The sequence below is a fragment of the Pinus tabuliformis genome, chromosome 2_2, assembly GCF_031772625.1.
Source record: "Pinus tabuliformis cultivar Carrire ecotype Pingquan chromosome 2_2, CPIR1, whole genome shotgun sequence".
Classification (NCBI taxonomy): Eukaryota; Viridiplantae; Streptophyta; class Pinopsida; order Pinales; family Pinaceae; genus Pinus; species Pinus tabuliformis.
In genome coordinates this window covers 308,591,046-308,617,096 of record NC_142300.1, presented here as the reverse complement: position 1 = coordinate 308,617,096, position 26,051 = coordinate 308,591,046, and the positions used below count along the sequence as shown (strand labels likewise).

Sequence of the window (26,051 nt, the reverse complement as noted above, 5' to 3'; positions counted from 1 at the left end):
GAGTATTATCATAGGGGAAGAAAACTTCCTAATTTTTTAGACTGATAGAAATTAATTAACAGAGCAAAGAAATACAAAAAATATTGCAAAAACACAAATACAGAAATGCATAAAACAACAGAGACACGTATATATTTGGTTCACCCAATTTGGGCTATGTTCATGGAGAAACAACTGCTCCTTCCTTTTATATTATCTAGCAAAATGAAGAGATACAACCTACAACAATTTGATGTAATTCCCTCTTTGCTTTGACATAGTCTCCTCTCTCTCTCTCTCTCCCTCCCTCTCTCCCCCTCTCCCCCCCCCCCCCCCTCTCTCTCTCCCTCTCTCTCCCTCTCTCTCTCTCTCTCTCTCTTAGAATAATCATCCATGGTTGCAATACAATTCCCTCATATAAACTGAGGGGGTGCTTTCTAGGGTAAAAAAACCCTAAATTAACATAACTTCTACCGTCATATCATCTGCCTAATAAACAACCCAGATTGACTATAAAATTACAATATTTTAGAAGGAAAATTTTCATCTATTTTTAGCTTTGGGGGCACTGCCCTTAATGCCCTCCAAGGGGGGCTCATAAAAGTCATCGTTTCCCCCCCCCCAAAGACAACCGTGAAGGTGAGTAAATGGGTGGCATTGTTGCCCCATCATGAACAGGAATCTGACGCAACTAAAAAAAACCTCTAAACAATCAACAAGAGAATCAAGCTCCACAGCCAATAGAGACGTAAAGAAGGTTAGGTAACACAATGAAACTTTCATAAATATTTTTTATATAGTCAAAGTCCTTCAAGATGTGTTATTTTGAGCAATGCTTAGCTTTGAAGGCCATTCTTGAACGAAAGCCTTCTCTATGCTCACGATTATGTCGAACTTTGTGTAAGAATCTGTGTACAAAAACTTATTAAAGTTCATCTACACTAGGCGATCAAGTCTTAAGCTTAGTTGATGGAAAACTACCAAAATATGGACAATTAATAAACTTTATTTTAGCAAAATTCTTCATATAGAAATGGAAGTTATATATAGCGTGAGAAGCTTTGGGTTCATCACCTAGGTAACATTTGTTTTCCCTATCATTGTAATCTAATTTTTTTGGAATAAAATTCCCTCCGTCAAATGAACAAAATCAAAATATCTTTGGGTGTTCTGTCAAAGTCCACACCCCAAACCAGATTTCCGGTGGAAATTTATTAAATGTCAGGAATAGGCGAACAACAATAAGATAATTCATGTGTTTCACAACATTTTTTTCCTCTCCATAATGGGGAGACTTATCAAGCCCTGATTCCTATAGAATGTAAGAAAGGAAATACATTTATAGAATCCCAATGCACTCTACTAACTTCCCATCAACCAGAGAATATAAGAACTTGGAAATAGCAACCAGAAAATAGACGCCCACCAAGAAAGATAGAACCATGATCCAGAAGCTTGTAGTATCATGGGTGACATTCTACAGGAACACTGGACCTTGGGAATTACACATATGGGATTGTGGTTTCTTATTAGAAAAAGGTATTTACTATTCGTACAGATATGTGTTAAGAATTTTTTTACCTTTAGGATGTCACTTTAATATTATTTTTATGCCTTTGCAGTGGGGTTTCCACATAAGTCTAAATAGTGATGGAAGGCAGAGGAGGAAAGAACAAAAAATACACACAAAACATGAGTTGTTGCTAAAATATTCTATTAAACACAAACTTGTGGCTGAGGAGGAAAGAACAAATAATACACACAAAACGTGAATTGTTGCTCAAATATTCTATTAAACACAAACTTGATTCTATCATATGCATCCACCAAGTTGCAGCTCATAGCTCTTCTTACTTCTTATTACAATGACCCAACCATGGGTATATAAGCACCAAACTTACTAAATATTGAATCATGCAAATGCTAAATAGACTTGATTTTTCTCTAGTTAATTGCTTCATGCAAACTCACACTTGACTTGCTTTTCTTAACTTAGCTCAACTCTTCACGCATTGCATCCATATAGGAGTAATTACTATTTGTAACAAACATGATAATTAGGTAGACAAGTTTAGATAAGTCTAGGTATAATAATTAGTTAGACAAGTTCATGATATATGAATTAATGTATTGACTTCTAGAGAGATTTACAATTATGTTATATAGTTTTTATGCATTCATCAACCTACCAACTGTGTAGCATATTTTATAGAATGACGATTTTGAACTCACATTTCCATATATTAGAAATAAATGTTGGGATTTGCAAATCAAGTACAAAGAGGAATTTTAATGATCCTCTTGTTTTCCTTGAGTTTTCAGGAATTTTCATAAAAAGTTTGCTATATTTTCTATCATTTTCTTAGAAGCATTCTTTTGGTAGTTCTTTTGCACTTTGTAATCTTGCTAACTTCTTTATTATTCTCAATTTCACATTTTTGAATCTGTCATCCTTTTGGGCCTCAATGCTATGATCATATGGTGGACTTCACAAACTTTGTGAATTTTCTTTAATCTCGTTGGGATTTTGCAAATGCTTTTTTGGGTCACTTGTTGTTTTCCCTAATTTAAGATAAGGGGTATTAGATTTCTAGTTTCCAATTTCGTGTGATGATCTTCACCTATTTTTTTGTATGTATGCTATAGGTCATGTCCAAAATTTACTTCTTCGGTAATTTTCTCTACACTAATGAGAAAGTACTATATTTGGATCGATATTTTGTCTTCTATATTATCACACCCCCCTGGAATCTTGTCTTGAGACATATCCACTCAAAACATAAACCAAAGGAATTAGACATTATTATTCAGTTGATCTTTAATGGTACTTGCGTGTTTGATTCGGTTTTTTATTTCCTCATAAATATGAGTAACAGAAACATCTTCCATTATTTTTTTATTTATCTTGAATTTGAAACATATGAGTAACTACTCATTTTTAGCTATGATTTTCCATATTTAGCAATTTCTTAGTTGAACATTTCTATTTGAATTACAATTCATTTTTCTATAAGTGGTACATTTTCTTTTAAAAAGAATATGTCTACATGATTAATTAATTTTTCATTTTTTTTCTACTAATTACTCATCATTTTTTTTGTCAGATGATGTGGGTTGTTGATTTTGATGAAGCTATGTCATGGCCCTTGGAAAATAAGTGCCTTGAACCATTGGTCTTAAGCCCTCCAAGCACTTCACATAGAGATACACATAGAATATGGAGAAACTACCCCTTGTTCAAAGAGTGATTAGATTGGATTTTGGTCTTTTTTCCTATCTTATTTCACAACATTTGTCTTGAGACTATTTTAAACAAAGACACATTAAGGTTTTTATAAGTAGAAATTGCAAAGTTATTATTTTCTTATTTAGGTTTCAGATTGCAGTGAATTTTTTATATTTATATATAAATATTATTTTATTTGTTTACATTTTCTCTAGATTTTGTGATATCTAATGCTCACAATTAATTTTTAATTCGTATTTATCCCTTGCAGGTAAGAATTTTTGTGTATAACTCGTAGATCAGAACAAGGGTTGGAAAAAAGGACAACTTGGAGCTTAAATACTATTATGACAAGTTTTACGATCCAAATTCAGAATATGGCCTTTGATGCCATGTGTAAGGACCCGTTTCAGGGTCCTCAAACTTGATAAAATTTGCACAATCTCACAACATATAAATAAAAGAAACATGTTAACAACTCCACATATTTGATAATAATATATCAACAACCTGATTAAATTTTTATTTGTTTTGTTAATTAAGATCTTCTATCATATAAAAAATAAATAAAAATAAAAAAATCACAATGTTTCCTTCTGAACATCGCGGTATACCATGAGGGAAATTAGACTAACAATGGTCAAGGAGGTTGATTTGTATCCAAACCATTAAAATTCTCTAACTAGTCTACTTCTAAGAAACATTCTGAAGATAGTGTCAAATTTACTACATGTCATCTTCTAGTTACAATTGAACATACATTTACTATATTTAAAAAAGAAATCTCTAAAACCAAAAACATGAGCGAGGAAGTTTGGATGAGCATCATTTGTCAAAATATGTTACCTGGGTCATATCCTGAGCACTTAAGCCTGTTGTAGGTTTGAGGCCACACAAAAGGTAACCTTGTACGTGTGTCAGACAAGCATCGTGGTTGACCAAGCAGAGGCATTTGTGGCATTGGAGTGTATGGATTTCATTAAGGCATGAAATGATTTCATTATGGTCCTTGTACTTTTCTTTGGCCACCTAACCAAAGAGAATATTCATTTTCCAATGAAGGGTGATGGAATTAAGGTATTAGTTGTGTTATCCCCTAGTGTAGCAAGGGTCCAAAACCTAGTGTGCAACTTTAGTTTGGATCTCATTATTGGAATAGGTCTAGAGGTCATTAGTGGTTAAAGTTTCCAATGGTTGGATTTCCATCTAGATTTTAAAGGGGGAAGTAGAGTGAAAGATAACAACAATTGATCATGGTTGAGTCTTCAAATGAGGTAGGACCAAAGGGCCATGACCTCTACACCATGGGTGAGACTGCATACACTAGCAATGCATAATGTTTGGAAAAAAATAAGGAACACGAATGGAGAACCCTAAGAGGAGGCTAGACTAGTGAACCAAGCCAAACTAAACCAAGAGGGACCCATGAGGATATTTATGCCCTATGTCCAGGCTTATCATGGTATGTTGTGAGGCAATAGTGATGGAGGGGGAGGGTCCAAGGGGTATCTTTTTGCAGGGTAAAAATCCAAATTAACCAGAACATCTAAAAGGTTTCAATTCCACCAAGACACCATGTAAACCATAAATGGAATTCCACCATGTGAAGAAAGTCATGTTGGAGAATTTGTAAATATTGGACATAGGAGGAGTCACTCCTATTTTGACAACCCACTAGGATCCAGAGTGTTTGTATTGATGTGACCAGCTCCTTTAAACACCACAAATTCCTAGTTTTAGATCACTTAAACCTCTCCCCTTCTCCAGACACGAAATTTACTCACAAGATGGGTGTGATGAGATTCCAAGCTACGTGGGCCTTGACCTCCATATACCTATGAGCCAGAAAATCCAATGTTATGGTGGATATATCCCACCTATGACATGGAATTAACTTGTATGCAAGAGAAAAACATGGAGCGGTGATAGGGAAGGTAAGAGAACTTGGTGGGAGTGGAGGCTACCATCTTAATGCAATGGAATGTTAAGTTTGTTGGCATGTGTGAGAGCATGGGATGTGATGGTCACGCTATCCCCCTCTTTAATACAAGGAGAGGCAACAAGGTAGTGGGCTTCTCCCATTTATTGGATTTATTTTCCAAACCATGATGAGAGAAAATAATTAAAAAATAATTTATGGGAATTTTACATAATTAAAATAACACAAAGAATACCTGCTTATGATGCCTCGGTTATGGTGTTCCTTCTAGGACCACATGATTGAATATTCCACCCAACCAATTAATAAGGTTTATCCAAATTCTTATCCCAAGGAACCTCCACAAGTTCCCTAGCCCTGTGAGCCCACGTCCAAATTTCAATCATATTGGGTCTGAGTTCCACATGTCAACACCCTTTAGTGTCCAACAAAAAAATCCACCACTCCTTGTGACAACCCCAGATCCTCTACAACCTCGAAGTTTTCCCAAGTCCAATAAAAAAAATGGCCCCCCTCTCTCCCAATATTTCTTGCACTTATCCCCTTAACTCCCCATGGTCTAACCCCCTTCATCAATACCACCAAACCCAATCCTGTTCTCGAGACAAAAAACTGTTGAGAAATGTAACTAGTATTGGTATTCCTAAATGTATTTGAGTCATAATGTAATGTGTTTTTCAAAATAAAAATTATTTATGAGCATGGGGTTCATGCTTTGTTTATTTTGTTTCTAGATCAAAGCACCCATTGTGTGCTTCTAGAGTTTTTTTCATGAGTCTTAGTCCTTGTCATCATGCTATAAACCCTATAGAATTTTGTAGAATTTTTCCTACAAATCAGCTAGTTTTGATACCATGTAGAACTTTTTCTACAAATCAGCTAGCTCTGATACCATGTAGAAATTTCCCACTTGTAGATCAACCCAGTAATGCAATGTACTAAAGAAAAACACTTGATCTACTTCTACAAACAATTTAGAGGAAGCTTAATCAACCATGAGCAACATCAATAAGAACACATATAACTGATAAGAAGGAATCAATCACACATAACATAGAAGAATTTACCCGGGGAAAGCACCTACCTAAAACCCCATCTCTGTATTATCATACAAGTGGAAATATAGTTCGGATTACACAAAGCCTTAGCTCGGAAGCTATCCAGCTCTTAGTACAATCCCTCTGCCACTCATAGACAATCAAAGGCTTCTCACAAACATTCTCCTCTTCCCTCCAAGCCTCTTATTTCCTTGTGCAGTTTCCTTGGGGTCCAGTGCTGCCACCTGTGTGAATTGGCCTCTTCACACACTCACTAACCTCTGATCTAACTGCACAAACTTGAAGGAGATAAATCCTCATCATGGATGAGCTTCCTTTATAGGAAAAATATTCATCCAACTGATAGTACATTGTCCCTTCTTTGATCTCAACTGGGTCTCTGTCTGAACTACCATGCATTAGTTATCCATGAGAGAATACTCAATTATCTGAAAATAACAGTTGTCACATGCATGCAAGCATCAACAAACTGTATCTCATTAATTTAACAACTTGTTAAATTAATCTAACTGAACTTGACTAAGTTAAACTAAGTCAACTGATCCTCTCAATATAGAACTCATCCTTAATTCCTCAGTAACTGGAGCAAATCAAGGACACATTCCCCAATCAGTGGAGAAATTATTGCATGTTCTCACAAAGACTTCAAGTTTGATTTTCCTTAACTAATTAACTCATGGAGAATTAATTAACTAATATTCAAGCTGCTAGTAAGACCAAATTCGAATTTTACTTCCTATTTTAGACCAGGGACTGTCTAAAAATAGGAATCCAATCACTTTCACGTCCATCAAGCTAATGCCGAGGATCCGGTGAGGATTACCGTAGACCCAATATAGAGGCATAACTACAAACTTGTAATGAAACAGACTACGGCCAGGCATCTTTCAGATCTTCGTGATGGAACCGTCTTGCTAAGGTGCAGGACTGGAAACTCACTCGTTGTCCATTCTGTGGGATATAAGAGGACCAAGTTCTGAATAAAGCGTTCCTTTATGTAGGTAGTATCTCCTCGGTTCGGGGTGAATACTAGCACTCGTACTCCCTAGATGAAGGAGAAAGCGCTCTACTGGAGGTTTAGGGAGTATATGCTCAATGGAGGTTTGGACTAGCAATCAGACACTTCCTAGCTTTTCATCGGGTCATAAGTCTCTTGAGTTAAGGCTAAGGCATGCATTTTTATAGTATAGGGAAGATACTCCTTCTTTCTTTAAAGCTTTATGTACCCAGGGGAAATGGAGTCACTATAGGCCTAAATAGCAAGGACTATTATCTCCTTCTTAGAAGCTTTATGTACCGGGAGTAATAGGTTGATGCATGGGCCTATCAATGATTTAGCTATCGATGATCTATAGGCCTACTCTTTGAGCATGACTCTATAGCTTTCAGAAATAGATGTACCTACGGGGTTTACCCTACGGAGGTGTACCGGGGAGAAAGAAATAGTAACCAATACGCCTGTTCTTGCGCTGTTCGGATGTGTACGAAAATGTTGTACTTGAATTACTAAAAATAGAACTTATATTTTTAGAACTTCCATTTTTGATTCCCTGTTTCCCAATCCAGCACTGATGCCCAAACTGCGATTTTTAACAATGTTATTTTTAGCACTTCTATTTTTAGAAATTTCTTGTTGCCAATTTTCAACACTCCCTCTCAATAAGAAAGGCTTCCTCTTGAACCCGATCCTGTACCTCTGGAATGTTATGCATGCAACACATATACCAAGTGTGGTTGCTCTAGCAACTCTCGAAACAAAAAAAAAAACATCCAACTGACCACTCAGTTGGGCTAGAAACATAGTCTGATGCTAAAGCTCTACCTGCTGCTGACAAGTGCTCCCTCTCTAACCTCTGCACTATTGCAACATCTCCATGCATCTTGCACCGTTGCATCCTTATCTGTGCTACCCTGCACAGTGCAACACACTTGTGCCTCTCGCATTGTTGCAGCCTACATGCTATGCGCTATCCTAGGATTCCCTACACTATAGCTCTCTCTGCCGCTCCATATACATCTGTCTCTACCCAATCAATCAGTCCCTTCTACTCCACATCGGGCCTCCCATAGCAAGGTCTCATCCAAGAGGTCGGGTACCTCAAGGATCCTACCCCTCCATGGGATGATCACTCCACATCATCCCACCTCCTACCTGGAGGTATGGTTGCATGTGATCCCTCTGCCCACCTGGCTCAAAGTTTCCCCCTACTGGAGGTCTCTGCATGAGTAGATGTCTCTACTCGATCTCCTCTCAACTTCCCCTGTTGTGGCTGCTCCACAACCTCCTGAAGCTGCTGCACCAATCGTGGCTCCTCCACAATTGTCTGAGACTTCTTCTGGCACTGCATGTTGAGAGGTAATATACTCTCCCTCTCAACCACCAAGTCTCTAACCTTTGCCTTGTTCCTCAAGGCTTTGCATGCATCTTGTACCTCAAGTGCATACAGGTTCTTGGCTAGCACACCAATCTATTTCCACTTTCCCACCGTCACGAAATTTTCTAGAAAAAGAGCTGATTTTAAATTAGCGATATCTCCCTCATCTGAACTCTGATTCAGCCGAATTTTTTTTATTATTATTTTGGGTATTTTTCCACAAGGAATCCAAATCTTCTATTTATTTCTGAAAATTTTGTACAAAAATTTTCAAATCTTCTCTGCAAACTCTCAACCCAAAACTCAAAACTTTGAAATCTCCTCTCAGTATATTGTTCTCTCCTTGATCACTTGTGCTCTAATACCATGTAGAATTTTGTAAAATTTTTCCTACAAATCAACCAGTTTTGATACTATGTAGAACTTTTTCTACAAATCAACTAGCTCTGATACCATGTAGAAATTTTCCACTTGTAGATCAACCTGGTAATTCAATGTACTAAAGCAAAACACTTGATCTAGTTCTACAAACAATTTAGCGGAAGCTTAATCAACCATGAACAACATCAATAAGAACACATATAACTGATAAGAAGGAATCAATCACACATAACATAGAAGAATTTACTTGGGGAAAGCACCTATCTAAAACCCCATCTCTGTATTATCATACAAGTGGAAATATAGTCCGAATTACACAAAGCCTTAGCTCGGAAGCTATCCAACTCTCAGTACAATCCCTGTGCTGCTCATAGACAGTCAAAGGCTTCTCACAAACCTTCTCCTCTGCCCTCCAAGCCTCTTATTGCCTTGTGCAGTTTCCTTGGGGTCCAGTGCTGCCACCTGTGTGAATTGGCCTCTTCACGCACTCACTAACCTCTGATCTAATTGCATAAACTTGAAGGAGATAAATCCCCATCATGGATGAGCTTCCTTTATATGAAAAATATTCAACCAACTGATAGTACACTGTCCCTTCTCTGATCTCAATTGGGTCTCTATCTGAACTGCCATGCATCAGTTATCCATGAGAGAATACTCAGTTATCTGAAAATAACAGTTGTCACATGCATGCAAGCATCAACAAACTGTATCTCATTAATTTAACAACTTGTTAAATTAATCTAACTGAACTTGACTAAGTTAAACTAAGTCAACTGATCCTCTCAATATAGAACTCATCCTTAATTCCTCAATCAATGGAGCAAATCAAGGACACATTCCCCAATCAGTGGAGAAATTATTGCATGTTCTCACAAAGACTTCAAGTTTGATTTTCCTTAACTAATTAACTCATGGAGAATTAATTAATTAATATTCAAACTGTTGGTAAGACCAAATTCGAATTTTACTTCCTATTTTAGACCAGGGACTGTCTAAAAATGGGAATCCAACTTGTGCTGCTAAAAATAGAACTTCTATTTTTAGCACTTCCATTTTTCATTCCATGTTGCCCAATCTAGCACTAATGCCCAAACTACTATTTTTAGCAGTGCTATTTTTAGCACTTCTATTTTTAGCAATTTCTTGTTGCCAATTTTCAACAAACCCTTCTTGGACTTCTTATATCAAGAAATAAAAGTTAATTTTATGTAATTGATTATTTAAACCCTCCTCCACCAAGTCGTCATGCCCTTCATCAAGATGGCCTTATTAAGAGAGCTACAACCACTATAAATAGTAGTGCAACTTGACCTATTGGTCCATTCACTCAAGAAGTTTGATTTGCAATAAAAGAAGAATTGTGAAGGCAAGAAAAGAGGTGTTAAAGGCTTGAAAAAGGAGAAGAATCTAATGCAAGAGCATTGGCAAACTTTTAGAAATTTTATTAGATATTTTTTTTTTGAGGAAGTGGGATTCCTCATGAAATTATTTTAATTTTGTAATAATTAGTTGGAATCTATAAACATTATCATCGAATATTATGAATTAGGCTAGAGAGAGAAAAGAAAAAAAATAGTCTCAGTGTTTATTTTTCCAAACTAGTTACAAAATAATGGGTCTTATCCACTTATTATGGGTCTTCATCATATTTTAGATTTAGAATTATTTTTAGAAATAAGTAATTATGTGGAGAACGAGAGAAGGATTGGAAGTATGAGTGTAAAAGGAGGAGAAAACTAATTCATTCCATTATGAATCCTCTCTAGATTCATTGAAGGAAAACAACTATCAAGCTATAATATATTTTTCAAGTTATGATATTATTTTGGTTTTGGTTGAGTATTGGAAATGAATGTATAGGAAACAAACTTACTCGTTGATTTGATGCATATTCCAAGCAACCATTTGTTGCTCTTTCAACGATTCTTCTAATATATTTATAACGAAATGAAAGATTGTTATAATTTCTACATATTAGCAGATTGAATTGATATGATCCAACCTTTGAATGATTACTATATAAAATTTTTGCGTGAGTACTAATATTATTGCTGACAGGTTGCACACATAGAAGAAACTCAATAATTTCTAGTGTGGTTAATTTATGATTTTTAACTCAGTATTACATAATGGAAAATTAGACATTGGAAGGTAGTATGGAAAATGATTCTAGTTTGTTATTAAGTCTTTGAAATCGTATTGTTAAAACCAGAGTTTAGCTATCAATTGTTGAGGAAATAGAATGGATATGAAGGGTTTTATTATTATTTTATTTTTCAAGTCATATTGCAATCTCATTGGATGATCTTGTAAACTTTGACATTTAACACATAAAGAATTCTAAAGAACAATTTGGCAGGACCTTGGCATCAAAATCCTTAGCGAAGAAGGAAGGAACCCCAGCAAAGGAGAAGAGCTCACATGTGCAAAATTTTACACGTTGCAGCAGGGTCGAAATTGTAGGTCTGCATTAGGGCCAAAATTCTTGTTGCAAGAGGGCTAAAATTTGAGTCTATTGCATTATTAAAGAAGTTTGACATGAGTTTACTTTCGTAGTTTATCTAATCATCTTGGGAGGCTGACTTGGTGGATTGGAGGTCAAGATAAGCAAATATTTTTTAATTTTGATCTTCTAAAATGGTATCATAGCTAAGGTAAAAAAGAAGTAAAAAGGCGTCCTGAAGATCAATAACTCTCACCATCTTAAGGAAACATTCTAGATAAGTATTGAAGTAAGAAGGAGAAGAGACTCATTATTTGACTTTTATATTGAAGGATTTCATCTACTATGAGGAAGGAACTCATAAGCTACCTTGAAAGGGTGACATTAACAAATATATCTATGGCATCATCAATGAAATATGAGAACAAAATTCAAGGAGCCTCTAACTTTAGAGCATGGAAAACAAGGATGGACCCCATTCCTGCAAAGAACAAGGCATTGGATTTAGTACAAGGAAAAGTAAAGGAACCTACAGATGATGCTGAAAAGGAAAAGTACAAAGAAACCAACATTATTTCCATGAACCTAATTGTGGATGGAGTTAAAGGCAACTTGATTCCCTACATATCCACACTAGATCTTTCAATAAAAATGAATGATGCTCTCTCCAAGTTATTTACAATCAATAATATTAGTCAATTGGAAAGCCTAAAGAATGAACTTCAAATAGTCAAAATGAAAAAAGATGATACAATATTGTCCTATTTTCTAAGAATTTCCCATATAAGAGATGAAATACAAGCAATTGATGAAATAGTCCCTAAAAAGGAACTTGTGATTGATGCCCTTCTAGGACTACCAACATCTTGGAATGCCTTTGCAACTAGAATTAGTAGTTAGAATAATTCTCCATTCTTTGAAGAAATGTGGTATGCCTGTATTCAAGATGAAGCTTGTCTTTCCTTCATAGAAGGTAAGCAATAAAATGAAGAAAATGTCTCAAATGAATACTCTGATAATGTCAAGAAGAAAGGAGGAAATAAGAAGTTTAAGGGGCCAAAGAAAAATCATGAGAAGATTGATCTCTCCAAAATATAATGTTATCACTGTCACAAGATGGGACATTATAAAAATCAATTCTTTGACAATCCTATGAAGAAGATGAGAGAAAAGGACGAAGCTATAGCTGCTACTGATGATAATCCCCCAAAGTAATCGAAATCTGAGGATTCCGAAGTCAAATACTCATTCTATTAAGTCTCATATATCCTTTACTTATAGTTTGTTGTTTTAGTTTTTGTAAAGTTTATCTTATGTTTAACTCTAGGATAAACCTTTCTTTTTTATTTCTAGGGTTTATAGATTTAATACGTTTTGGTTAGAAAATTATTGAATTGTTCTGATGAGTTAAAGGAATCCCTTACAAGACTATACTAATGTAAGATTAAGAGGGAGATTCCCACCGTTTTACAAAAGATAAGTTCATGTTCTTTATTTCCTTTTTCATTATTTATTTCCTCTATATATATAGCTTCATTTTTGCTTCTTTCTTATAATCCTTTCTATTTTGTTTTCCTTAGAACGAAAGTTTTCAGGTATACTCTAAAGAAATGTTTGCAATAAGGATTATGACTAGATTTAGAGGGAGACTCCAAAAACAAGAAAGAAGTTTTGTTGTAGAAGGAACCCTTCATTAGGAAACTTTACAAGGTTTATAAAAGGAACAACTCAAGGTATGTATAAGATTACAAGACTTGTAGTAGGTCTTCATCATATAAGAAGGTTCGATTATTTTATTTTTAAATGCTCTATATTACTAACTCTCTCATGTTTAGGGTTTTAGAAGCATAGAAATTCTTATTTGTTAGGGTGATTAATCTTTAGATTAAATCAACCCTTACCATATATCTTTTTTTCACTTTGGTAAAACCCTAATCTTTAGGGTTCACTATAAAAACCCTATCTTTTTAGGGTTTGATGAATTAAGGTTTATGATGAAACCCTTATAATAGTTCATGTAAGATCCTATGAATGAAATCTTAGGTGTATATGCTTCTGTAAGATTGAAAACCTAATTTGGTTTTAATGAATATATTTAGGATTTACAACAAAACCCTAATAGAGATTGATATAAGATTCTAGAAACCCTAGATTAAAAATGCTTTTTCTATGATTGAAATCCCAACTTGATTTAGTTGTTGATATCTAAAGTTTATTTTTGATAAAGGAATCTAGGGTTTGTGACAAAACCCTAGCAAAGATTGTTTTGAAAATCTAAGGCATGAAAATGTAACCCTTGTTGATTGCTAACTAGGTTTACGTTTTGATAACCCTAGATCAATAAAATTGATTTCATGCTCTTGTAAATATATATTTGTGGCTGGTTGTACTTGTTGTTGAACATTTGTAGGTACATAGTCTTTAAGGTGTTGAATATATTTTCCTACCTCATTCTTGATGATGACTTGATGATGATGTTAAGCATGATGGAAAGAGGAAGCTACGAGAACCCTGATGGCATTTTAAGTTTGAAATATCACCTTGTTACCAAGAGAAGATAAAGAATGATGTCTCTGAAGGTTGAAGTTCTTCGATGACAGGATACCACAAATAAAAACACTAGTATAGTTGGAAGCATATGATGGACATATCCACCTATTTAAGAAAGAACTTGGATGAAAGAAAGTTTATAACCTCCATAATTGAGAAGGAGGACATGATACAAATAATAAGGAGAGGATGGGATCAAATTTTAGCTTAGGCACTACTGATGGTTGGTATTGATGTATTATAAATGAGATTCAATCATTTTGAGAAGTGTTGAAACTAAAATAGGTGTTGCTGAAGAAGTTGGAGAAGGAAGCTTTCATCGAGATTTGTTTGGATACTATGATGACTTGGGCAACATCAAAATAGACCCCAGATATCGTGTTAGCATATTGATAATAAGAAACTATACATTGAAAATGATTGGGGTCATGTGACTACAGTATGTTGGGATGGATAAAAACAAGTAGTTCATGTGTTGATCTCTCCCTAAGAAGTTTGTGTGCCTAGATTGGTGGATATCTCTGATTTGGTTGAGATGGAGAGACGAGTACCATAAAATTTCCCATATGATAGTACTTGGGAGAACATTTTGGCCTGGATAGTATTGAGATCTTAGTTGTTTGACGTCTACATCTCAATGAGGGAGGGTATCTTGGTCTTGTGGAGCTCTAGTTTAGTGTTGATACTTGGATCCTTATTAGCGTTGATGTTAGGTCTTGGATTTTTAGATGGTATCCATATCCTATTAGATTAATACCAGGGTTGTAGCTTGATGGTACCTATAGAGGCAGTTGTTATGATGAGACATTAGTCCTTGTTGGGAGGATACCTTAGCAGTAAGGGTATCCCTAGCATTGTGTATGTTTTTGTAATCTTATTAGAACATTTCAAATTGAGGTCAACCTTGTACCTCTTGAAAAACTATGAAAAACTCCATAGTTAAGAGGGAGTGTTGAGAAATGTAACTAGTATCGGTCTTCCTAATTTTATTTGAGTCATAATGTAATGTATTTGTCAAAAGAAAAGAAAATAAAAAAGTATTTGTAAAATAAAAATTATTTATGAGCATGGGTTTCATACTTTGTTTATTTTGTTTCTAGGCCAAAGCACCCATTGTGTGCTTCTAGGGTTTTCGTCATGAGTCTTAGTCCTTGTCATCATGTAATAGACTATTCTTGGGCTTCTTATGTCAAGAAACAAAAAATATTTTTATGTAATTAGTTATGTAAATCCTCCTCCACCAAGTCGGTCTACCCTTCATCAAGTCAACCTCATTGAAGGAGCTACAACCACTATAAATAGCATTGAAACTTAACCTATTGGTGCATTCACTTAAGAAGTTTGATCCACAATGGAATAAGAGGTGCAAAGGCAAGAAAAGAGGTGTCAAAAGATTGAGAATGAGAATAATCCCTAGCGAAGAAGGAAGGAACCCCAGCAAAGGAAAAGAGCTTGTTTTTCTCTTGTTTTTTCCCACACATGCGAAATTTCAAAAGTTACAGGATGACCGAAGTTGCAATTCTGCAGTAGGGCCGAAATTCTTGTTGTAGGAGGGTTGAAATCTGAGTTTGTTGTAGTATTGAAGTGGTTTAACCTGAGTTGACTTTTGGGGCTTAGCTAATCATCTTGGGAGGTTGACTTGGTGGAATGAAGGAGGTATTTTTCTTAATCAAAAGGTCTTGGTTATCTCATTTGATTTGGTTCTAAAGAAAAGAAGAGAATTTTTGGGTTTTCCTCTAGAAGAGGGGTTTTTCCCTACCTGAGAGCCTACATCCCATGTCCTTGATCTTCATGTTCATGTTTTGATAGTTTCATGATGATGAGACAATAAAATAAGATATAAAAGAAGTTAATAAATATTGCTAAGAAATCAAAAATAATTATCAAGATAAGAAAATATTTTTTCCTTTTGATTTTCTAACACAAACCCCCATTCCTCACTCCAACCATCCCCACCTATCCTTTTATCCTTAATTTAATTCATGATTAGACTAGTTAGGTCATAATGAAATGATTAAATAAGAAAAAAATAATTTATAGTAATAATATAATATTATTTTCTTTAAAGGTCAATCAAATCCAAATGGATTGGTGAGAATCCTAATTCAATCAATATTGAATTTATCATAAAAAATTTAAATCATTAATTAATTGTTAATCGAGATTAAGGGTTAATCAATTTATTAACCACTAATCAAGATTAGCTATTAGTCAACATTAATGCTAAGCATAGGATACTAAGGTATCCATGTGAGGTATGGGTATGCAGCTAGCATATGCATATCTTGAACATATACTAATAATATTTATAAGAATTAGTGACAAAAGTAAATCATTCAACAAGTAAGTTAATAACCCAACATAACATAATAGAATCATGGAGTGAGCATTACACATACAATACCATTACCCATATATTAGACATTAGATTTGAACTATATATTTATATCCACCATTTAATTATCAAGATCGTATAATGCATATCCATCAATAGTAAAGCATATTCAAAATAATGATTTTCTTAATTCAAAATAGAATCATTTAATCAATTTAGCATCTTATCATAAAATAACTAATTATTATTTAATTTACCTATGACAAGTTATTTTAGCAACATATGAATATCATCATCCAAAAACATAATCATCAAACATCTATCCTACTCATCAATAATAGACATATCAAGTATCATCATCACATAGTGGGAAATAACTGAATATACTCATGTCCTTAAACTATAACACAATTTTCATAATGTTTATTATGAAAATGAAAATAAAAATAAAACAGGGAACTACACTATCAAAAATGATACGTGGAAGATCTACCAAGAATTCTTGATGCTATAAATATCATAAGGGGATAAAAAATGTGATGAATGCAACAAGTAACATAAGTTTATGATATAGAGATAAATAATGAAACCTATTATGGGTAATCTTCTAATTATAGTAATAACTACTAAAAGTCTCTTACAACTTAGAAATATTCCAAGGAATAAGTCACCAATAACAATTCTTCTAATTTTAATAGTAACTACTAAAAAGTTTCTTACAACTTAGAAATGAATTAGAAGTAACTACTAAAAAGTTTCTTAGAAACATTTCAAAAAATAAATTAGCAATAACACTTTAATATTTAATAACCTCCTTATAGTATATTTCAAACATGTTTTAATATTTCAAATTTCACTCTTTCAACTTTATAAGAAAAATATATATCACTTATTCTACTACCCAAATTATATTTTATCATGCAATGTAATCAATAAAATGCTAAAAAAATTGTTTCAAGATAATGCACATTTAAATCTTCTAATTTTTATTTATAATAAAGAGAAACTTGCTATTAATACAATTAAAACTAATCTCAAAGTATAACCAAATTTGGAAAAACATATTTGATAAGTCTTAATTATCAAAATATACCCATGAGAATCAGGATATGAATGAAGCACAGGTGACTTTAAGATGATCAATCCACTGACACCGGTTGCATCAATTCCGCTTCATTTCTCAATTCTTGAAATAAAACAGATGATAGGTATCGTTCTCCAAAGCTTGGATGTACAGTCTACATAAATCAAAAACAAATTAAATGAGGGAAGAAAACTTAAATGAGATGATCAAAATAAATAAATAAATAAAAACAAAAACAAAAAAAATATAGGTTTAGTAATATATACCACTATAAGTTTGTTTTTATTCTCTGGCCTTTTTGCTAATTGAATTGCTGCAACTGTGTTGGCCCCAGAAGAAATTCCAACCTAGAATATACACAATAACAACTACATCAAACTAAGAAAAAATCAAAGCATACACATGATTGGATGGTATCAAAAACCAGAATCAATTATGTGTCTTCATGTTGGTTACAAATGAATAACAAAATCATAAGTAATGTGTGGTATATCATATGGATAAGAAATATTTACCATGAGGCCTTCCTTCGTAGCTAGCTCTCGCGCCATTTTTATAGCATCATCACTGGATACCTAAAAATTATAAAAAAAAAAATTAAAAAAAATAGCAAAAAAAAAATATTTTAGTGGTTAAAACTTTCAATTTTTCATATAAATTTACTTCAAAATAATTAAATAAATGAATACCTCTATTACTCCATCAAGGATATCCAGGTCTAAAATCTTGGGAGTAAAACCAACTCCAGTACCTGTGATCTGATGTGGACCTGAAAATAGACATTGCCCATAATTTAAAATATAATAAATCGTTAAAATAAGTATGAAACCAAAATGGAAAATCCACCTACCTGGCTTTCCACCATTCAAAACGTTGCTTTCTGCTGGCTCAAGCCCATAAATCTGTTTAATTATTAAAAAAAATTAAATTAATACTGATATAAAAAAATTCTATACTTTTCGTGTATAGATAAGATAATATGACATAATATAATGCTTTAATTTTAATGTGATAGTTTACTTAATTTATACATATTTAAGTATTTAAAAGTTTTTTATATTTGTAACTTCAAAATTTTACATAATTAAACCAATATTACAAAATGTTGTTTTATTTCATTTCAAAATTCAAAATGAAATGTTATTTTATTTTGAGTATAATAGTTCCAATACATTTAAATTTCAAAATTCTTTGTCTACACATTCAAAAATTTGCATGGTTTAATCGAACAAATATGCTAAATTGTTTAGCAATTTAAAAATATTTTTATATAGAGTAGCTTCTAAATTTATGACGGTAAGGTGAGATGAAATGTTTACTATAAATTTTTGAGGGCGGTAACATTCTTAAAATATGTTGACTGATAAAATTTTCAAAATAAATAAGAAAATTTAAAATAAATATAGCAATTACTAATTGAATATGACTTATTAAAAGTTAAACTAACTAAATTCATATCAACGTGTTTTGTTTTTTTTCAAATTTGTAAAGTTAAATGTTAGATATTAAGATGCGTAAAAAAATTGTAGTTTCTCCGTTTTTAATTAGTAAATCTCATACTAATATTGGTCAATAATAATTTTATATGTATATACTTTATCAATTTTAAAATGGAGACATAACTTTATATGTATATACTTTATCAATTTTAAAATGAAGAGTATAGTTATGGAAAAAAAAATTATATTATTAAATTTATTTAAATTATAATATATTTATTTTATTTTATAATTATAAATTATTTATCCACAATATTTTAAATAAATGATTTAATTAAATAATATATTTATCTAATATAAAATTTATTTTATAAAAAGATTATGAACAATTTTTTATTCAAATTATATTATTGAAACACAAAAATACTAATGATATCAGAAATATATTTGAAATTAAAATATTCTTATTGTTTTATATGTTTAGTGTAATAATTAATTAAAATCTTAAAAACTCAAAAAAATAATTAAGTCACATATTTTGATTTCAAGGCGAGTGTTATAGTACCCGACCAAACAAAGACTCATAGAAACGGTGAGAATTTGATGTCATATATTCATGTGTAGGTAGAGTTTAAAGTTATTAACTGAATATTTTGTGAGCAGTTTAATTGGTAGGTAATAGTAAAGTACTAAAACCAAACAAGGACTCATAGAAATGGTGAGAATTTGATGTCATATATTTATGTGTAGGTAGAGTTTAAAGTTATTAACTGAATATATTGTGAGCAGTATAATTGGTAGGTAATAGTAAAGTACTAAAAATGTGAAATATATAATCTAAACTTTAAATCTTCCTCATTAATTTGACTTTGAGTAATAGTTTGACTTACTCAATTATCATTTTTTTTCTCCTTTTAATAAAATAAATATTTTTATTAAAATAAAAAAAGTAAGCTTAAATAAAATCATTAAATGAATAAGCAACTAAAATTTTAAAATAACCAAGAAAAAAAAAAAAAAAAACAATTTTTTTTTTTTATGGTTTAGGAGGCGAGTGAGATTTGTAACTAGGAGCCAAGAAAGGGGAATGACCAAAGCGCGTTCGTTATCCAAAATGTCTTTAGCCCACTGGAACCACATCCACAATAATTTCAGTGACAATAAATAAATCAATTGGTGCTGGCCTTCATATGGCTCCCTCTCCCTCTTTCTGATTCAGGTGATTCCAAGAATAAAGAGCCACGAAAGAAGGGATGAATGATTACCTACCTTGACATTGGGATTTTTGCTCTTCAGGTATCTACCAACTCCCGAGACAGTGCCACCGCTCCCAATTCCCATCACGAATATGTCAACTTGGCCTGCAGTGTCTTCCCAGATCTCAGGTCCCGTGGTCTCAAAATGGGTCTGCAACCACTCTCCCCAGTTCAGTCTCTCAGATCCTCCATGGATCCAATATATCTGCAGATTTATAGTTTGAAACAAAAGCAGGATTCTCAAACTATTGAACACATACCTTGACATTAGCAGGATTCTCAAACTGCTGAAGCATGAAGGCATTGGGGGTTTTCTGCAGAAGGTCAGCGGCCTTCTTAACAGCACCCCCCATGCCTTTTACAGGATCTGTGAGAACAAGGTCAGAGCCGAAGGCACGCATGGTCACTCGTCTTTCCAAGCTTGTGTATGAGGGCATTGTGAGCACAAGTTTGTATCCCCTGCTCGCAGCAATATAAGACAACGCAATTCCCATATTTCCAGATGTTGGCTCCACCAATACACTCTGTAATTAAAATCCCCATTATCAGTATCTGAAAATATATTTATTGCATTGAATTGAACTGTAATTAAATTCCTATTATCAGCGTCTGTAAAGAAATTCCCATTGTCAGTGTCTGCAAATATACCTTCTCTGGCGAAATGAGTCCTTTCTGCTCAGCGTCCAGAATCATGGCATATCCAACCCTGTCAAACAAAGCATAATTCCTACTTACAAACAAGTGCTATGTGGGCTGTAACTACACTTCTTCCAAATATTTCTAGAATCTGCAAGTTAAAAATAGTTCTACAATGAAATCTACAATGAAATCTGCAATAGAAATAAAGATGGCCCATAATAGATTACTTATAAACAAGTGCTGTGTATGCTGTAACTCTGCAATTAAGATAAAAATAACCCTCCAACGAAATCTTGCAATTAAGATAAAGAAAACCCTACAACGAAATCTGCAATAAAAATAAAGATAACTTTCTCAGATAAAAATACCCTCCCATACACTATATAAATTACAGCCAACACAAGAAAAATGACCTACAACATACTTTCCACAATCTACAATCAAGATAAAAATAACTCAACAATACCCTACCAACACAATAAAAGACACCTACCTGTCCTTGACACTGCAACAAGGTTGCATCATTTCCAGTTTGGCCACTACGTTAGCCACACAGCCCTCGGTTACTTTGCTCAGATGTACCATGGGGGTTCTTGCTATCAACTGTACTTATGACACAGAAAGTTCTGTTAGTATCTACATAGCTTTCAGAAAAGTGAACAAAGGATCACATTATTACACAGATTCTAATTTCCACAAGTGTGCTCTGGGGATTTTGTGTTCAGGAAATTTTAAGTGGCATAAACTATTTGAAAAGGGAAAGGTTGAGTAAACAAGTATATTTAGTATACAGTTCTTTATTATTTAGTACAGTTATATAAATTAAATTGCTAATAAATGTTGATAGAGTTATATTTATCAAAATAGTTATATGCTATATAATTTATATAAAATTGAAAATTTATAACAAGAAGACAGAGTCGAGATAACAAACACATAACAAGCACAAAATTGGCAAACAATTTTGAAATAAAAACTTGGTTTGGAAACTCTTTATTAAATTTAAACCATTTATACATTTTTATTTTATTTTAATAAAAACTTTATTCCAAAATAAACTTAACGAAAATCATTGAATTTTTTACCCTTTGGGAAATGAAGAGATCTGAAATCAACATAGATCTATTCTAATATAGTCAGCCAATTAATCAACCCACCTGAGACACATCCTTCTTCAAGTTAAGGCCAGTCAGCCTGTCCTTCAAGTTGGTGTTGAGTTCTGTTGCAGAAGAAGCAGCAGAAGCAGAGGCAGAAGCAGCAGCATCAGTTTTTGTGACATAGTTTCTGCAAAACATACTGCTCAATGTGACTTTCATGGCTGCGTTCATGCCGGTCTTCATCTTCTCCGCTCCGAATCTTGCTGCCATACCTGTAACAGCCATTTCTGATCTAATCGGGAATGAACGCAGATGCAGAGAATGGATATTGAAGAAGGGCAGCTGTGGCACATATATATATATACACACACCGGAATAAACACTTTGGTCGTATACACAGGGGGCGGCGGTTTGAATAATGGTATGATGGGTACAGCGCAAGTGCAGAGCATGAACCCTCCACTTTGAATAGCCGGAGTCCCAATAGAACTTGTTTATTGAAACTTGCCTTTCAAACGATAGTACAAATTGGATGCCTTTTCGGGTTTGGAAAAGTAATTTGAAATTGTAATCCAATGGGCTATTGAAACAACACCCCTTCTTCGAGTTGAGGGAACAATATTATTGTTTAGCCATTTCCAGCTCATGTTGCGCTCCAATGGCCATGTTTTGTTTTCAAATCTGGTCCCACAGTCCCAAAAGGAAAAATACTACGTTGGACTTTAGCACAATTATAAAATATTTAAGGTGCAAATTCATTTCTCTTTCAATTTAATATACCATACCTAACGGGCGTGCGTTGAATTCAAACGATCTGCTTTTTCACTTTATTTTATCATTCATCGGTTTCAGTCATGTTTCCGTCACGCTGCTGTAAATTGGGGTAGGTTAAATTCAAACGGTTCGCACTTCTTTTTGTGTTTTTATTTTTTTCACCATTCATCGGTTTTCATCACTTTGCTTAATAGACACCCCTTTTTGAACTATGTTTCAGCGACCCCCCATTTTTGTGACTTCATTCGGGTCGACATTAAGAGCCGGCAAAACTAATGTACAACCAACGAATGCCTAGGGTGGTGGTGGAGAGCATTAATAACACCATCACATGAGCTTCTCCCCTTTCCTAGTGAAATTACAACAAAGTGACTTGAACCTATAATATTTGAGCGAAGTGACTCTAAACTTTGTGGTGAAATTATAACAAAGTGACCTCAGCACTAGTTTTGGCGAAATTACAACAAAGCAACTTGAACATGCAATATTTAGCAAAGTGACTAGAGAACTCTTTCTAGTGAAATTACAACAAAGTAATTTGAGCACCTTTCTTAACAAAATTACAACAAAGCGACTTGAACATGTAATATTTGAGCAAAGTGACTCGAGGACTCTCTCTAGTGAAATTACAACAAAGTGACTTGAGCACCCTTCTTAGCACATTACAACAAAGCGAATTGAACATTGGACGCCCTCTTCCCCTGCATCAGTTTTCAAACAAAATTACACTTTCAGTGAGCATTGTTAAGTGATGAAGTTTAATTGCAATGTGTAGTGGAAGAAACAAACAAATTTTCTTATCTATCATGGGGGCACCAAAGTGCAAGGGATTCGTTTGTCACTCTTTGTTGAATGGTAAGTGTGGTTCCTTTACATTGACAATATATTCTCAATAATAGGGGATTTCTTAATTAGCTTTCCATGGTTTTCATTTTTTAAAATATTGTTGAAAATAACCCATGGAAAAAGATAACACGAATTACTTAGCCCTAGTTGTTGAGCTTTGCAAAAATTGTTATTTGACACAGGGTTGCGGGGGAGCGCACCCTCCCCCCCCCTGCCCCATCTTGCTCCTGCTCCCAATTCGCACTCCGAGCAGGAGCAGCTCTGGAGCGCCTTGGGAGCACGCTCCCGAAAACGCGTTTTTGGGAGTGCGCTCCCTAAAAAAATCACTCCCTGCTTTTTTCGGAGCATTTAGCTTTTTTTGCAAATTTTTTTGGCAATAATGTTACAAATGCAATTTTTTTTCAAAGAAACAAATAAGTTTTGAGTGGGGAAGCTTAATGATCAAGCCTATGGCCCTAGTATTGCTATGCGATTCATTGTAATGTTAAATTCTTAAAGTAAAAGTGACATTCTCCTTAATCTTCATTTTCATCCCTTTACTTGAATTTTTAACATTACCATGAAATGACTCAAGATGTTTGAGAGTGGTTCTGACCTCATTGGACTTCATATGGAGAAAGTAGAATTTTAGATTTCATTCAAATAGCAGAGTTATCAGTTTTTCAAGATTTCAGAATTGGGGATTGCAATGTTTCCATTGAATTTTGTCATGTATTAAGGTATGGAACTTGTATTTAATCAAGAGCACCAATCCCTCTATGTACCTTGATGTTAGTGACATTGGTTGTCGAACTCCTTTATCATGACCCTCCTAAAAATGTACGCATCACTCAAACAAAATCTTGAGTTGACATGCTATGCTTTTTCTATCTTATGTTAATGCTTAGAGGGTGATATTAATGACAAAGACCCTAATTTTCCAACAAGACTAAAAAATTGGACATTTCTGGTGGTGGCAAGAGACCCAAGCATAAGAAATAGATAATAGATTTACTTGTCTTTTCTAGTTTCTAGTAGTTTTCTAACTGTTGACTCTTTCATATTTATTATGATATTTTTTAAACAATATATGACAATTTAAGTTTGAAGTTTGAAGTTGGCAATTATAACTCATTAGTAATGAATTATGAATATGATGCTTCATGAAAGTTGAAAGTTGTTTCATTTCATTTCATTTTATAACATTTCATTTCATGTTAGATATTATTTGTTGTAATGGTTACACTTAGATTACAAGTACAACTTTGGTGATCAATGATGATAAATGTTATATATTGAATTTTGAAAGCTTGAAACTTTAATATTGATGAATCATGAGACTCAATATGTTGTATGTTGCTATGTTACTAACTTGTGGACATGGTTGATGAAGATTATAACTTTTAGATGATTGTTGTTATATGGTTCAATCTATGTTTTTAATGCTTTTTATATCTAATTCATCATTCTACATGTTTTTGTTTACATATATGCATCAAAATATAAAATAATATATATTATATAAAAAACACTCCGAGATTCGCTCCCAAACCAGAGCTTATGAAAATGTCGCTCCTATTTTCGCTTCCGCTCCCCGTTTTCGCTCCCGCTCCCAAGTAACCCTGATTTGACATAAATTCATAAGCCAATGATTGTTCATGCCCTCACATACAACATCCTACTCAATGAACAATATTATGATGACAAAGATTGGTGATTAGCTTCACTTTTGTTAAAAATTGAAATTCCTCAACAGCTTGAGTAGTATGTCTTCCACTCAGTTTCTTAACAACAACATCCCTCCCATCTAGAAGTATTCCTTGTTGATCATCAAACTCATTAAAATTAATCTGCAAATAATCCAAATAATTAAGCAAACCCATCAAATCCATTTTCAATATTATACAATATAAACCTCTCTAAATCAAGGTTTTACCAAGCATGTTATTTCTATCAAATTTCCCTCCTAATGAATGCTTTCTCCTCGAATGTTAGGAGAATCCTTTAACCTTGTGGAAATGGCATGATTCAACTAGCTTTTCATTTTGTTCAAAGTTTAGGTTTAGTTTGTTTACAAAATAGTTAAGATTCAACGTTTTTGATAAAGACCTTGTTCAATTTGTATGCCTTGGTTTTGGTTTTTTTTCAACACTACATGAGGAACAAAATGTTGGAAATACTGGGTGGGGGGGGTGAATCAGTATTTATTTTTCAATTATTGTTTTACCAGTAAACATTTATATATTCAGAACACAAGATGAACAATAATAATAAATGATTTTATTAATATAATCTTTGCAGAGAAATAGATACAATATCTAAGTGTTGCAATCAGTTGCCAACCACCAACTTGGACTTTTGTGAGGCTCCAACCTCCAGAGCTCCAACTCTATTTCGCCAAGGCAATGATCTTGGACTTAGGAGCACCAACTCCCAAGGACTTCAATCCTTCCAGTTCCTGAGACACCAGTCCCAAGGACACCAATCCTTCTTACTTCTAAGGCACCAATCCAAAGGACTCCAATCCTTCTTACTTCTGAGGCACCAGCCCCAAGGACTCCAATCCTACTTACTTCTGAGGCACCAGCCCCAAGGGTTTCGACCCAATCTTGTCAAGGCACATTTGATAGTAATGTTCTTCTCTCAGA

The 26,051-nt window shown here is 33.8% G+C and overlaps 1 protein-coding gene across 1 annotated transcript; it reads right to left on the bottom strand.

Annotated features, from left to right (window-relative positions):
- Positions 1-17,252: 17,252 nt before the first annotated feature.
- LOC149192521 (bifunctional L-3-cyanoalanine synthase/cysteine synthase 2, mitochondrial-like) lies at positions 17,253-22,266 on the bottom strand. Its single transcript, XM_089404636.1, has 10 exons — positions 21,865-22,266; positions 21,201-21,310; positions 20,717-20,774; positions 20,329-20,592; positions 20,082-20,219; positions 18,224-18,275; positions 18,063-18,142; positions 17,889-17,948; positions 17,640-17,720; positions 17,253-17,527 (listed from the first exon to the last, which is right to left on the bottom strand). Exons 1-10 carry the CDS (start codon positions 22,087-22,089, stop codon positions 17,429-17,431), a joined length of 1,167 nt encoding a protein of 388 aa, XP_089260762.1. The 5' UTR covers positions 22,090-22,266; the 3' UTR covers positions 17,253-17,428.
- Between the last annotated feature and the right edge of the window lie 3,785 nt (positions 22,267-26,051).

What these genes read in the sequence shown, in the direction of transcription:
- LOC149192521 (XM_089404636.1), bottom strand. Translation starts at nt 22,089, where the DNA reads ATGGCTGTTACAGGTATGGCAGCAAGATTCGGAGCGGAGAAGATGAAG. An exon ending in GCAAAAATCCCAATGTCAAG is followed by an intron (nt 18,276 to 20,081) that starts GTAGGTAATCAT and finishes ATAATTAAACAG; the next exon opens with ATTTATGGGCTTGAGCCAGC. An exon ending in CTACGAAGGAAGGCCTCATG is followed by an intron (nt 17,721 to 17,888) that starts GTAAATATTTCT and finishes TGTATATTCTAG; the next exon opens with GTTGGAATTTCTTCTGGGGC.